The 15,798-nt window shown below is 40.9% G+C and overlaps 1 protein-coding gene across 7 annotated transcripts; it reads left to right on the top strand.

Annotated features, from left to right (window-relative positions):
* Positions 1-221: 221 nt before the first annotated feature.
* GAR1 (GAR1 ribonucleoprotein) lies at positions 222-14,971 on the top strand. Of its 7 annotated transcripts, none has more exons than XM_019829093.3 (7): positions 222-447; positions 1,126-1,332; positions 2,777-2,931; positions 3,362-3,421; positions 6,679-6,817; positions 14,272-14,337; positions 14,671-14,971. In XM_019829093.3, exons 2-7 carry the CDS (start codon positions 1,137-1,139, stop codon positions 14,682-14,684), a joined length of 630 nt encoding a protein of 209 aa, XP_019684652.3. In that variant the 5' UTR covers positions 222-447; positions 1,126-1,136; the 3' UTR covers positions 14,685-14,971. The 7 variants fall into 7 exon arrangements, with proteins under 7 accessions (XP_019684652.3, XP_019684651.1, XP_006930976.1 ...); XM_019829092.3 differs by lacking the exon at positions 222-447 and adding an exon at positions 451-585; XM_006930914.4 differs by lacking the exon at positions 222-447 and adding an exon at positions 476-678.
* The last annotated feature ends 827 nt before the right edge of the window (positions 14,972-15,798 follow it).

Genomic DNA, 15,798 nt, shown 5'->3' with positions numbered 1-15,798 from the left:
TAACGGTTTGGCTTTTTATCACATAAAAATGTTTTTAAAGAAAAAAAAACATTTTAAAAGGAAAGTACACACACGCATCTTTTCTTCCTTTAGTGAAACCACAGCACAAAAGGACGGACTAGTCAGCACAAAAGGATGGACCAGTCGAGCTCACAATCGTGCATATTTCAAAGGGTCCAGAAAAAAAAAAAAAAAAAAAGAGCTCAAAAAAACACAGGAAGCCCTCGCACTGGGTTTCGACGCGACCAGATCCACCTGGGGCCAGAGCGCGACTGAAAACTCCTCACAACTGTGGGGTGACGAACGAGGAGGCCATTTTGCAGCCTGAGAAGCAAGGGCTCACGGCGAGTCCACAGCCACCTCTAACCGCCGGACCCCCGGGAGAGGGAGCGGATCACCAACGCCAACCGTCTCCCAGGGCAACACCGAGGCGGCACTTCCGGCAAGGTATGGATTCAAAGGACGCCACCATTATACGTCATTTCCTCTGCTCCTCAGTAGGAAAGTGGACCTGCATGCCGTAAGCTAGTGGTTGAGGTTAGATAGTATTGCGGCTCCTCCAGCGCTGAAGGCTGTTGTGGAAAGGTGACAGCGGCGCGGGTTCCGCCGGTGACTGGCGTTTTTGTAAACCCGTTCGAGTTTCTTGTCGTTCCCCCCCTACGTCCCCACATTGTGCTGGTACGGTGGCCGAGGAGGCTGGTGTACGACGGAAGTAGTGGACGGGTGGGTGTGCGCGGCGGGACCAGAGGTGCACGTGGCGTGGGTGAGTTGAGGTAGGGAGCGGGAGAAGCGGAGAATGGCTGGACGCGGAACCCAGGTGCGGGAGGGAGGGATGAGTGAAGGGATTGCGGCGTGAACACCTTGCTGCTCGCTGGGGGCGGAGGTGCTAAGCGTGGGCGACGAGGCTGGTGAGTGGTCGGTCCGCGCGCGTAAGGCTATGGGGAGGTAACATTCCTCACCCTTCGGGTTGTCACTGGCGGCTTGGCGGTGGGTGAGGTGGCAAGGTTGCTATTCTTATTATTGTCCGCCTCTATGGTCTGACGGTGGCTCAGAGGGGCTGGAGGGGTTACTTGGTGTACCCTGAGGCCACAGTGACCAAAAGGTACGCACTGTTTTTCTCACCAGGTATAGTAAGCATGTCTTTTCGAGGCGGAGGTCGTGGAGGCTTTAATCGAGGTGGGGGCTTCAGTCGCGGCGGCAGCAACAACCACTTCCGAGGTGGAGGCGGTAATTTCAGAGGTGGTGGTGGCGGCAGAGGAGGATTTGGACGAGGAGGTGGCCGCGGAGGCTTTAACAAAGGCCAAGACCAAGGACCTCCGGAACACGTAGTTTGTATGTCGGTTTCAAAGCTTACCCTACTTGGGGGCGGAAGTTGTGGGTTTAATTTTGGGAATGACGTGCTGAAAGATAGCTCTAGCAGCTCTCATACGGAAGTTAGTGCTTGGTTGGGGAGTGGGGTGTGGAAGTGCTGTAAAGTGAGTTATAATAGTGCTGTAGAATGTTAAGGGGGAATCAAGAGAGCAAAAGAGCACTTATAATGTATCATGGAGGTGGAAGTTGAGCTTGAGCTGAAAGGAAGTTATTAAATAGGTAATATTGTGTGCTTACTCCTGTTTTCCCCATTTTACAGATAAGAAAACTGTGATTAAGAGTTAAGTTTGTCTGCTAGAGTCGTGGTAATAAGTGATCAGTGATATGTTTGAGAGACAAAGCCAAGTTTTCTGACTCCAAAGCCCGTGCTCTCAATTACTATGCATAAATAAGAGGAGTGAGAAAAAAATTGCTCGGAAGGGAGACTACAGGGGGGGAAAGCAAGATAAAGGACCTAATTAGAGTAATTTTGGAGTAATTATCAATGAGGTGGGATGGAAGTTATGGAAAGTGAGATAGAGATTTGACAGTAGAAGCCTACATCAAAGAGGAGAAAGGATGAAGAGTGTCTAATATAAAGATGAGGTTCGATCAGTGTACAAAATGGTTTGTAGAGGGTAATGGCTAGAGTCACAGGTCCTAGCATACAAGCTATTGCAACAGTCCATGCATGATGAACTGTGACCATGGTGGAAGTGAGAAAAAAAAAAAAAAAGGAACAGTTTGATGGGAGAGATTTCAATGGAAACATTCAGTAGAACTTGGCTCGTACTGGGAATAAAAGATTCCAGGTTTTAAGCTTGGGTGATAGGGATGAAGAGTTGGTTTTGCAGGATGTGATGAGTGTTTTAGTTTGGGGTGATAGTCAGTTAGAAATAAAGGTAGTTCTTTTGAGATTCCACACTTCCTTGAAAAAGAGTGAAGCATCATTGGTGAAGAGGTGGTAGTGAGAAGTTATAAAAGGGGAGGGAAAAAAAAGACCAAAGACTAATTTACAGTTAGGGACTGGGGAGAAGAAAAGAGACAGCAGAATGTAAGTATAGTGCTTAGTAATGATAGTTATTATAATAAAACATCTGTTCGGGGTTATTTGGTCTTACTGTACTAAGTACTTGACATTTATCATTGTACTTACTCCTAACAGTGCAATATATTAAACGTTGGTACTGTTATTAGCCCCTTACTAAAGATGAGGACACTGATGCAGAGATGTAAGAGCCTTACTGCAGGCCACAAAGCTAATATGTTGTGCAGTTAGGGCTTTTTTCTTTTTTTTTTTTTTCTTGCCTCCGAGGAGAACAGATAAAGTGAAATCCCAGGTACCCAAAAGAAAGCTTCCAGATAATGTTGGGTCAATATCATTTGAGACTGTTTTATATTTTAACATTTTTTTGTCCTATTTCAGTATTAGGAGAGTTCCTGCATCCCTGTGAAGATGACATAGTTTGTAAATGTACTACAGACGAAAATAAGGTGCCTTATTTCAATGCTCCAGTTTATTTAGAGAACAAAGAACAAATTGGTAAAGTGGATGAAATATTTGGACAACTTAGAGATTTTGTATCCTTTTTAATTAGAAGGTCCAATGATCTTTTTGAAGGGTTACCATTTGCTTTTTCTGGAGCTAAGTATTGATTTAATTAAACTTCTTGCTTCATTAAATTGGACAGAGTATTGCTAAGATTGAACCATAAAGGAGAATCAAGAGAGGAGAATGTATCTCCATATATTAAAAAGAAAGGCTCTATAAGAGTGACTTCCTTTTTGGAAGGTTTTAGAAATGATTGTCATTTGGATAAGTGCTACAGGATTAAGGTACTTTGCCTTGAGTGTGGAATTAGAAGTTTTAGAAACAAAAACTTCATTTCCTTTTGGAAACTCATTTCTTTGCCTACATATTGCCATATATTCTAAACTTGTTATTAAAATTACATATGAATTCAGAAGGTTACCTTCTTTGATCTTAATTGTTCCTTAATATAACTAATAGTATTTTTCTGTTAAATTGTCAGAAAATATGAAGGCATCTTCGTTTAAAAAACTGCAGAAGGTGAGTCAAGCTTATAACTAGGATCGGTGGTTTTATAAGTGAATGACCTTCCTTAGGACAGTGCTACATAGAGCCCTTGAGACTCCCCCAGTATATCGTAAATTGAGATGTTCTGTATTTTAGACGTTGAACTTACTGATCTTTAGAAGTAATTTATTTAAGAGGCGCCTGGGCGGCTCAGTGAGTTAAGTGTCTGACTCTTGATTTCAGCTCAGGTCACGGTGTCAGGTGCGTGTGTTCTGAGCCCTGCATCAGGCTCTGTGCTGATGGCGCAGATCCTACTTGGAGTTCTCTCTTTACCTCTCTCTGTGTCCCTGCTCCTGCTCTCTCGCACGTGTGCTCTTTCAAAATAAATAAACTTAAAAAAATGTAATTAATACAGGCTTTCAGAAATCATTCTTATATTAGCAAATTCTATAACTGCTGGCGTACGTTTGTTAGTTTATGTAAAACTCTTTTATTGGACATCTTAGAGGACCAGACATTCTAAGTTAAAACATTAAATTATGAAACATTAGAAGTCAGATATTAAATGATTTCACAAATAATTTCAATAACATTTTGATACATACTGTGAAGGAGAAATACATATTACTATGCAAATGCTAGCATTGGGACCAAATTTAGTATGTTGGCTTTCTGAGGAAGTGAGCTAGAAGCTGAGACCTGCAAGTTGACTAGGGGTGATTCCCAAACCTAGTTGCTCATTAGAATATGTGGGGGAGCTTTTAAGGTCACGTATTTCTTGGTTCCACTCTTAGAAATTTGAGCTGGTAAGTCTTAGTTAAGGACCAAGATTCAACTGTAAAAAGGAAAGCTCCTGGACAGTTTTGATGTAGTTAAGATAATTTTGATGTAGTTTGGAACCACTGCTAGCCAAAGAGGAGGAGAAAGCACATTACAAGTAGAGAAAACAGTAAGTGCGAGTCTCTAAGACAGTAAGCCAATTTAAGGATCTGAAAAAGGCAAAAGTATAGCTTGGGCATAGAACATTTATGAGCGACTAGAGGTAAACATTGGCTGGGTTACTTAATGCCTTCAGGTTATGGGAAAGAGTTTAGACATTAGGTTTAGTTTTGTTTTTAAATATTAGGATGAATATGATTAAGTTTATACTTAAAAAGACCACTGGCAAAATAAAAGCATACCCTGGAAAGCGGTTAGTACTGTATGTGAAGGGGCCAAGTCGGAGACTGCTGCATTAGTCCCAGAAGAGGTAACATTTTGGATTAGGGTAGTAGTGACAGTAGAAATGGAGAACAGTGAATGGATTTATGAGAGATAGAGGAAGTAGCCATCCATAGATCTTGGTAATTGATCAGTTGAAGTTAAAAAATGTCACCACCCTGGAACACCTGGGGGTCTCAGTCATTTGAGCATCCAACTCTTGATGTTGGCTCAGGTCATGATCCCAGAGTTGTGGGATCAAGCCCCACATTGGGGTCTGTGCTGAGAATGGAGCCTGCTTTGGATTCTCTCCCTCTCTGCCCCACCCTAGTGCGCACGTAAATAATTAAAAAAATATATCCCCACCTTTCGGATGTGTGATTTCAACATCTCTGTGGACAGTGTCACCACAGTACCAAAATAGGAAACACTGGAGAAGAAGGGAATAGGGGGAAGATGATGAATTCAGTTTTAGACTTAATGAGTTTGAAGCACTTGTGAGATACTCACACAGGAGCTCGAAGGAAGAGTCTGGACTAGAGACAGAATTGGAAAATTGTCATTGTAGAGACAGTATATGATACAGTCTGGGAAGAAAGAATGAGAAAAACAGCTTTGGGGTACCTCCTAAATTTATATGTCTCTTGGAGACTGAGAAGTCACACTAGTAAACATGGAGGACGCAAATCAGGAGAGTTTCATAAAAGTGGTTATGACCAAAGTCAGGAGAACAGAGTGTTTTCAGTGGGAAGTGCTCAACTGTGGCAAAATGTTGCTTCAAAGTGTTCTTTGGATTTAGCAACAGGGAGGTCAAAAGGTTATGGCACGAGTGGAGTGGGCCCAGAACCCTGATGCGAATAGGAGATGAGATGGGGACAGTGTTCTGTTGCTAGCATAGGGCTGCTACTGGCTGTAGAAACCTGACAAGTATCCCCGGGGAAATGAACTGATTCAGGTGGGCCTGACAGCCCGGCTTCTCATTTGGGGACCTGAAAAAAAAGAATTTGCTTGTGATAGCCATTTAAATTTGATCTCCATGCCTGCCTTTTCTCACAGTATTATTTGAAGATGTAGTACTTAGTATTTTTTATCATCAGATGCTAAATTGGTACATTCTACCTCTCCCCATTTCTAGATCCACTGTTATGGTTCGGGCCCTTCTTATCCAGCCTATGTTATTATAATAATCTCTAGACTAGTGCCACCCAATTGAATTTTCTGTAGTGATGAAAACTCGTGCCTAGTACAACAGCCACTAACCATTTGTAGCTATCATACACCTGAAATGTGGCTAATGTAACTCAGGAACTGAATTTTTAGTTGTTAATTAAATAGCCACATGTGGCTAGTGGCTGCCATATCGGGCAGTGCAGAGCTAGGTACTATTTTTAATGAATGGGCTCTGAAGGAAAGAAGAATGATTAGGTGGTCTAAAGAGGGATTCAGACATCTTGTTATAAGTAATACATTTATCATTTTGAAATTTCTTATGCATGTTTTATGTAAAATTGAGATACACCCCATTATGTTTCATTACTGTGCAAAATAACCTCTTTAATTCCAAATAATGGATGGGTTTAGTTTATGCATATTCTCTATTACTTTGTATGTTCAGCAAATAGTTACTGATTTGATCCTTTATTAAAAGTCTTAAAATAGCGAGTGTGCCTGGGCTTTATTTTGAATTTTAATGTTAAGGTTTTAAAAGCTTTCATTTTTCTTAGGGCAAGTCTGCAGAGTGAAAGTGTAGTTAATTTTTGGAAGACATCTGTTTCTAAAGAGAAATGAGATTGAATTGGTCTAGGTTTTTATTTCTATACATGTAATGCTTATTGTGTGCAAAGTTGAAGTACTTTTATACATTACTCTTTTGATCTTCACCAAGACTATGTGGGGTAGGCACTTGATTCTCTTCATTTGACAGGTCAGAAAACTAAGGCACAAAGAAGTTAAGTCTTTGCCCACGGCTACACAGTAGTTAATAGAGTTGGGATTTCAACCCAGGTTGTTTTGAGTCGTGTGTAGTTCTCAATGACTGTACTGTACTGCTTTCCAAATCATCACATTAATCGTTTCTGTTACACTTCCAGTTTTATATAGACCCATATAAACTGCTACCACTGCAGAGGTTTTTACCTAGGCCTCCCGGTGAGAAGGGACCTCCAAGAGGTGGTGGCAGGGGAGGTCGAGGAGGAGGAAGAGGCGGAGGTGGCAGAGGTGGCAGAGGTGGTAAGTTACCTGTGAGGGAAATTTCTTTTTTTTTTTTTTTTTTTTTTTTTTTTTTTTTTTCTCTTCCACTTTTTTTTTTTTTTTTTTTTTTTAATATGAAATTTATTGACAAATTAGTTTCCATACAACACCCAGTGCTCATCCCAAAAGGTGCCCTCCTCAATACCCATCACCCACCCTCTCCTCCCTCCCACCCCCCATCAACCCTCAGTTTGTTCTCAGTTTTTAAGAGTCTCTTATACTTTGGCTCTCTCCCACTCTAACCTGCTTTTTTTTTCCTTCCCCTCCCCCATGGGTTCCTGTTAAATTCTCAGGGTCCACATAAGAGTGAAACCATATGGTATCTGTCTTTCTCTGTATGGCTTATTTCACTTAGCATCACACTCTCCAGTTCCATCCACGTTGCTACAAAAGGCCATATTTCATTTTTTCTCATTGCCACGTAATATTCCATTGTATATATAAACCACAATTTCTTTATCCATTCATCAGTTGATGGACATTTAGGCTCTTTCCATAATTTGGCTATTGTTGAGAGTGCTGCTATGAACATTGGGGTACAAGTGGCCCTATGCATCAGTACTCCTGTATCCCTTGGATAAATTCCTAGCAGTGCTATTGCTGGGTCATAGGGTAGGTCTATTTTTAATTTTCTGAGGAACCTCCACACTGCTTTCCAGAGCGGCTGCACCAATTTGCATTCCCACCAACAGTGCAAGAGGGTTCCCGTTTCTCCACATCCTCTCCAGCATCTAGAGTCTCCTGATTTGTTCATTTTGGCCACTCTGACTGGCGTGAGGTGATACCTGAGTGTGGTTTTGATTTGTATTTCCCTGATAAGGAGCGACGCTGAACATCTTTTCATGTGCCTGTTGGCCATCCGGATGTCTTCTTTAGAGAAGTGTCTATTCATGTTTTCTGCCCATTTCTTCACTGGGTTATTTGTTTTTCGGGTGTGGAGTTTGGTGAGCTCTTTATAGATTTTGGATACTAGCCCTTTGTCCGATATGTCATTTGCGAATATCTTTTCCCATTCCGTTGGTTGCCTTTTAGTTTTGTTGGTTGTTTCCTTTGCTGTGCAGAAGCTTTTTATCTTCATAAGGTCCCAGTAATTCACTTTTGCTTTTAATTCCCTTGCCTTTGGGGATGTGTCGAGTAAGAGATTGCTACGGCTGAGGTCAGAGAGGTCTTTTCCTGCTTTCTCCTCTAAGGTTTTGATGGTTTCCTGTCTCACATTTAGGTCCTTTATCCATTTTGAGTTTATTTTTGTGAATGGTGTGAGAAAGTGGTCTAGTTTCAACCTTCTGCATGTTGCTGTCCAGTTCTCCCAGCACCATTTGTTAAAGAGGCTGTCTTTTTTCCATTGGATGTTCTTTCCTGCTTTGTCAAAGATGAGTTGGCCATACGTTTGTGGGTCTAGTTCTGGGGTTTCTATTCTATTCCATTGGTCTATGTGTCTGTTTCTGTGCCAATACCATGCTGTCTTGATGATGACAGCTTTGTAGTAGAGGCTAAAGTCTGGGATTGTGATGCCTCCTGCTTTGGTCTTCTTCTTCAAAATTCCTTTGGCTATTCGGGGCCTTTTGTGGTTCCATATGAATTTTAGGATTGCTTGTTCTAGTTTCGAGAAGAATGCTGGTGCAATTTTGATTGGGATTGCATTGAATGTGTAGATAGCTTTGGGTAGTATTGACATTTTGACAATATTTATTTTTCCAATCCATGAGCAGGGAATGTCTTTCCATTTCTTTAAATCTTCTTCAATTTCCTTCATAAGCTTTCTATAGTTTTCAGCATACAGATCCTTTACATCTTTGGTTAGATTTATTCCTAGGTATTTTATGCTTCTTGGTGCAATTGTGAATGGGATCAGCTTCTTTATTTGTCTTTCTGTTGCTTCATTGTTAGTGTATAAGAATGCAACTGATTTCTGTACATTGATTTTGTATCCTGCAACTTTGCTGAATTCCTGTATCAGTTCTAGTAGACTTTTGGTGGAGTCTATCGGATTTTCCATGTATAATATCATGTCATCTGCAAAAAGCGAAAGCTTGACTTCGTCTTTGCCAATTTTGATGCCTTTGATTTCCTTTTGTTGTCTGATTGCTGATGCTAGAACTTCCAGCACTATGTTAAACAGCAGCGGTGAGAGTGGGCATCCTTGTCGTGTTCCTGATCTCAGGGAAAAAGCTCTCAGTTTTTCCCCGTTGAGGATGATGTTAGCTGTGGGCTTTTCATAGATGGCTTTTATGATCTTTAAGTATGTTCCTTCTATCCCGACTTTCTCAAGGGTTTTTATTAAGAAAGGGTGCTGGATTTTGTCAAAGGCCTTTTCTGCATCGATTGACAGGATCATATGGTTCTTCTCTTTTTTTTTGTTAATGTGATGTATCACGTTGATTGATTTGCGAATGTTGAACCAGCCCTGCATCCCAGGAATGAATCCCACTTGATCATGGTGAATAATTCTTTTTATATGCCGTTGAATTCGATTTGCTAGTATCTTATTGAGAATTTTTGCATCCATATTCATCAGGGATATTGGCCTGTAGTTCTCTTTTTTTACTGGGTCTCTGTCAGGTTTAGGAATCAAAGTAATACTGGCTTCATAGAATGAGTCTGGAAGTTTTCCTTCCCTTTCTATTTCTTGGAATAGCTTGAGAAGGATAGGTATTATCTCTGCTTTAAACGTCTGGTAGAACTCCCCTGGGAAGCCATCTGGTCCTGGACTCTTATTTGTTGGGAGATTTTTGATAACCGATTCAATTTCTTCACTGGTTATGGGTCTGTTCAAGCTTTCTATTTCCTCCTGATTGAGTTTTGGAAGAGTGTGGGTGTTCAGGAATTTGTCCATTTCTTCCAGGTTGTCCAGTTTGTTGGCATATAATTTTTCATAGTATTCCCTGATAATTGTTTGTATCTCTGAGGGATTGGTTGTAATCATTCCATTTTCATTCATGATTTTATCTATTTGGGTCATCTCCCTTTTCTTTTTGAGAAGCCTGGCTAGAGGTTTGTCAATTTTGTTTATTTTTTCAAAAAACCAACTCTTGGTTTCGTTGATCTGCTCTACAGTTTTTTTAGATTCTATATTGTTTATTTCTGCTCTGATCTTTATTATTTCTCTTCTTCTGCTGGGTTTAGGCTGCCTTTGCTGTTCTGCTTCTAGTTCCTTTAGGTGTGCTGTTAGATTTTGTATTTGGGATTTTTCTTGTTTCTTGAGATAGGCCTGGATTGCAATGTATTTTCCTCTCAGGACTGCCTTCGCTGCGTCCCAAAGCGTTTGGATTGTTGTATTTTCATTTTCGTTTGTTTCCATATATTTTTTAATTTCTTCTCTAATTGCCTGGTTGACCCACTCATTCGTTAGTAGGGTGTTCTTTAACCTCCATGCCTTTGGAGGTTTTCCAGACTTTTTCCTGTGGTTGATTTCAAGCTTCATAGCATTGTGGTCTGAAAGTATGCATGGTATAATTTCAATTCTTGTAAACTTATGAAGGGCTGTTTTGTGACCCAGTATGTGATCTATCTTGGAGAATGTTCCATGTGCACTCGAGAAGAAAGTATATTCTGTTGCTTTGGGATGCAGCGTTCTAAATATATCTGTCAAGTCCATCTGATCCAATGTCTCATTCAGGGCCCTTGTTTCTTTATTGATCGTGTGTCTAGATGATCTGTCCATTTCTGTAAGTGGGGTGTTAAAGTCCCCTGCAATTACCACATTCTTATCAATAAGATTGCTTATGTTTATGAGTAATTGTTTTATATATTTGGGGGCTCCGGTATTCGGCGCATAGACATTTATAATTGTTAGCTCTTCCTGATGGATAGACCCTGTAACTATTATATAATGTCCTTCTTCATCTCTTGTTACAGCCTTTAATTTAAAGTCTAGTTTGTCTGATATAAGTATGGCTACTCCAGCTTTCTTTTGGCTTCCAGTCGCATGATAAATAGTTCTCCATCCCCTCACTCTCAATCTAAAGGTGTCCTCAGGTCTAAAATGAGTCTCTTGTAGACAGCAAATAGATGGGTCTTGTTTTTTTATCCATTCTGATACCCTATGTCTTTTGGTTGGTGCATTTAATCCATTTACATTCAGTGTTATTATAGAAAGATACGGGTTGAGAGTCATTGTGATGTCTGTATGATTTATGCTTGTAGTGATGTCTCTGGGACTTTGTCTCACAGGGTCCCCCTTAGGATCTCTTGTAGGGCTGGTTTAGTGGTGACAAATTCCTTCAGTTTTTGTTTGTTTGGGAAAACCTTTATCTCTCCTTCTATTCTAAATGACAGACTTGCTGGGTAAAGGATTCTCGGCTGCATATTTTTTCTGTCTAGCACCCTGAAAATCTCGTGCCAATTCTTTCTGGCCTGCCAAGTTTCAAAAGAGAGATCAGTCACGAGTCTTATAGGTCTCCCTTTGTATGTGAGGGCACGTTTACCCCTTGCTGCTTTCAGAATTTTCTCTTTATCCTTGTATTTTGCCAGTTTCACTATGATATGTCGTGCAGAAGATCGATTCAAGTTACGTCTGAAGGGAGTTCTCTGTGCCTCTTGGATTTCAATGCCTTTTTCCTTCCCCAGTTCAGGGAAGTTCTCAGCTATTATTTCTTCAAGTACCCCTTCAGCACCTTTCCCTCTCTCTTCCTCCTCTGGGATACCAATTATGCGTATATTATTTCTTTTTAGTGTATCACTTAGTTCTCTAATTTTCCCCTCATACTCCTGGATTTTTTTATCTCTCTTTTTCTCAGCTTCCTCTTTTTCCATAACTTTATCCTCTAGTTCACCTATTCTCTCCTCTGCCTCTTCAAGCCGAGCTGTGGTGGTTTCCATTTTGTTATGCATTTCGTTTAAAGCGTTTTTCAGCTCCTCGTGACTGTTCCTTAGTCCCTTGATCTCTGTAGCAAGAGATTCTCTGCTGTCCTGTATACTGTTTTCAAGCCCAGCGATTAATTTTATGACTATTATTCTAAATTCACTTTCTGTTAAATTATTTAAATCCTTTTTGATCAGTTCATTAGCTGTTGTTATTTCCTGGAGATTCTTCTGAGGGGAATTCTTCCGCTTGGTCATTTTGGATAGTCCCTGGCGTGGTGAGGACCTGCAGGGCACTTCCCCTGTGTTGTGGTGTATAACTGGAGTTGGTGGGCGGGGCCGCAGTCAGACCTGATGTCTGCCCCCAGCCCACCGCTGGGGCCACAGTCAGACTGGTGTGTGCCTTCTCTTCCCCTCTCCTAGGGGCGGGATTCACTGTGGGGTGGTGTGGCCCGTCTGGGCTACTTGCACACTGCCAGGCTTGTGATGCTGGGGATCTGGCGTATTAGCTGGGGTGGGTAGGCAAGGTGCACGGGGGTAGGAGGGGCAGGCTTAGATCGCTTCTCCTTAGGTGATCCTCTTCAGGAGGGGCCCTGTGGCAGCGGGAGGGAGTCAGATCCGCTGCCGGAGGTTTGGCTCCGCAGAAGCACAGAGTTGGGTGTTTGCGCGGAGCGAGCAAGTTCCCTGGCAGGAACTGGTTCTCTTTGGGATTTTGGCTGGGGGATGGGCGGGGGAGATGGCGCTGGCGAGCGCCTTTGTTCCCCACCAAGCTGAGCTCTGTCGTCAGGGGTCTCAGCAGCTCTCCCTCCCTTTGTCCTCCAGCCTTCCCGCTTTCCGAGCAGAGCTGTTAACTTATGACCTCCCAGACGCTAAGTCGCGCTTGTTGTGGGAACACAGTCCGTCAGGCCCCTCCGCTTTTGCCAGCCAGACTCGGGGGCTCTGCTTGGCCGGCGAGCCGCCCCTCCGCCCCGGCTCCCTCCCGCCAGTCCGTGGAGCGCGCACCGCCACGCCGCCCTTCCTACCCTCTTCCGTGGGCCTCTCGTCTGCGTTTGGCTCCGGCGACTCCGTTCTGCTAATCCTCTGGCGGTTTTCTGGGTTATTTAGGCAGGTGTAGGTGGAATCTAAGTGATCAGCAGGACGCGCGGTGAACCCAGCGTCCTCCTAAGCCGCCATCTTGCCGCTTCTCCACCTGTGAGGGAAATTTCTAATGAGATTTCACAGCTGCAGCCAGTTCACACAGTACACTTTAATTTTGTATATAGGGAAACCTCCCTTATGTTTATTTTTTTTAGATAAGCTAGTTTCAAATCTTGGCAGGTTGCCTTAGTAATAATGCTTAGTTTCAATGACTTACTTTTCAAAAACCTAATAAAGTATAATTTTGAGAGATTTTATCTCTGTGGGGTTATTTGTGTTTTGTTGAACATTTTATAAAGTATAAGATTATCTTGACTGAATTTTAGTTTTTTAATTAATATCACTGGGTGTTGAATTTATGCTGAGAGCTTGTCGTATTCTTTTCACACGCATGTATGTTCCTGTAATATTCAGCAGAGCCTTGTAGGCTAGGTGATAGCCTTATTTTGGATGAGGAAATGAGAGGCTAACAAAAGTTAATCTGCCCTAATTGAGCCGTTGGCAGTCCCAGAAATAAAACCCCTATCTTCTGATGTTATGTCAAAGACTTAACCAATAAATTCATTGCTTGGATTTCAGCATTTTGATATATGTATTTCCCAGAACTTTTGTAACATTCATCATTATGAGGGTTAGAAGATGAACAGGGCTGGGGATAAGGTGGGGTGCAGCACTGAGTAGGACTAGATCTGGGAGTAGTGGTGTGGTGGGTGGGTGACAGGATGATGGCAAAGTAGGCTTTAGGAAGGGGAGCTGAAAATTAGTTGGACATCTTCTGTTACTGAATCAGAAAGTAGAGAGAATTCTGTTTTCACCTTTGCCTTTCTTAATTTAATTATTTCACTCTAAACGTCCTTTTTTTCGGTCCAGATAGCTAGGAGGTTATCTCTTTAAGAAATCTGAAAATACGTCTTTCTTAAATATTTTTGATAATCTAATAAGCTCCTCTTTATTCCCATTCTATATTCAATCTCATATGTAACATTGAAAAAACTGACTCATCTGTCTTAAAACTTCTATATTTTTATACCATTATTTTAGAAATGTTGGTTTTTCCTCTTCTTACGTTTCATCATTCCTTACAAAGTTAGCAACCAAAAGAAGTAAAAATGGAGACTCAAACAGGGGGCCAAATATGTGTCGGATACTTCAAAAGTTTAAATTTTCTATTCAACATGTGAGCATCAGTGCTGCTCCATATGCAGCTGAATTAACTTTAAATATTGTATTTATTATAGTATCCCCAGAGTGAAACCATTCCTGTCTGCTACCTTTTGTTCTTAGGATAAAAAGCCTTTGTTCAATCAAAAAAGTAATTAATGTGAGCAGAAGTTGAGGTATTCCTACATTTAACAGCAGGGCTAAATAGGACGTTAAAGAAACCAGCTTTTGTAATTCATTAAAACAGAATACTTGCTTAGAAAGTTGTAATCTAGGGTGTTAGGCTGATGGGAGTAGGATAGGGTACGGTAATTTAAAATTTCCTCTGTTTTTAGGTGGTTTCAGAGGAGGAAGAGGGGGTGGAGGTTTCAGAGGAGGAAGAGGAGGTGGAGGTTTCAGAGGTGAGTGTGAAGAAAAGTCTTTGAATCTCTGAATTTCTGAAATTGATATTATCTCCCCTTTAAAGTTTCTGTTCAGTTTTATTTGTTTCCCCAGTATGTAGAACACTATGGTGTTCTTGGCTGTAGCCTATTATATAGCTTTATTTTATGTCACTTTCTTGCTTTTCCCTTTGAAGGGAAAATAAAATGTAATATGAATGATAGTTAAATTTGGTAAATCGGTTGGCTAAACAGTATAAGAACTAATGCTGAGTCGAAACTTGATATTTGGAATATAGTCCTATTAAAATTCATTTTTCTGTAGACTTAATACTTTCATTTTCTGTTAACCAGGAAGAGGACATTAAGTGTAACATTAACAGAGAAACTTCCTGCATGATCTACTTCTATGGATCAGAAACTTGTTTCCTGAGCAAGTCTTGAAGAACTGGTCCTCTTACGACAGTGGAACTGAAATGTCAACACCATGCAAAAATGAGTGCAGCAGAATAAGCAGTTTTGCTCTAAAAGAGTATGAGCAAGTATTTTCATGTTTTGTACAATGCTTGGAACTCTGGGTGCTTAATAAATGGACAGTTTTCATTTGAAGCATACTTGTAATTTTTAAAATAAAGTGTTTTATTTCTTTAAGTTATATAGACCTGTGTTTATTAAACCAGAGCTAATTTTGAAGTTAAAAGAAACAAGTAAGCTTAGACCCAGTGGATTTCAGATAGAAAAATGATTTGTTTACATATATAACTGATCTTTAAAATTTTTTTTTAACATTTATTTATTTTTGAGAGGCAGAGAGAGACCGAGCACAAGTGGGGGAGGGGCAGAGAGAGAAGGAGACACAGAATCTGAAGCAGGCTCCAGGCTCTGAGCTGTCAGCACAGAGCCCGATGCGGGGCTCGAACTCACAAACCATGAAATCATGATCTGAGCTGAAGTTGGACACTTAACTCACTGAGCCACTCAGGTACCCTGTATATAGCTAATCTTTAAAACAGTAGGTGAGTAGAACAGTACTTTAACATTATTTATAATTAACACCTCTTTTCAAAATCTTTGCCTTTTGTATATGAGAACATTAGCACCCTTTATTGCATTTCACTTTTGTACATAAGTGATACATAAGAGTTCTAAGCCTCATCCCAGTATAGCTTCTCTGCATCAGTCATGAAGCATGAAAAAGTAGTTTGTACTTACCACACTCAAACTATAAAGCTTTTATCTACAGCAGATAAATTCGGAATTGTTTTTTCTTCAGTTCTTACAAATGAAATTTAAATGGATGCCAAAACTAGGTATAATCCCTTATAGAAAAGAAAATGAATATGAACCTATGAACCAAAGAAAGCTCAATTTGTTTTATTCTGCATACTGAATGCAAAAAACAACCCAAAGCCAACCCTTAAAACCCAATAACCCAGAGTTTTTTTTAAAAAGGAGAATTCCTCTTATGTGTTAATTGCTTTA

This window comes from Felis catus, chromosome B1 (genome assembly GCF_018350175.1).
Source record: "Felis catus isolate Fca126 chromosome B1, F.catus_Fca126_mat1.0, whole genome shotgun sequence".
Lineage (NCBI taxonomy): Eukaryota > Metazoa > Chordata > Mammalia > Carnivora > Felidae > Felis > Felis catus.
Note: the sequence above shows the minus strand (reverse complement) of the source record. Positions and strands in the feature narration are given on the sequence as shown.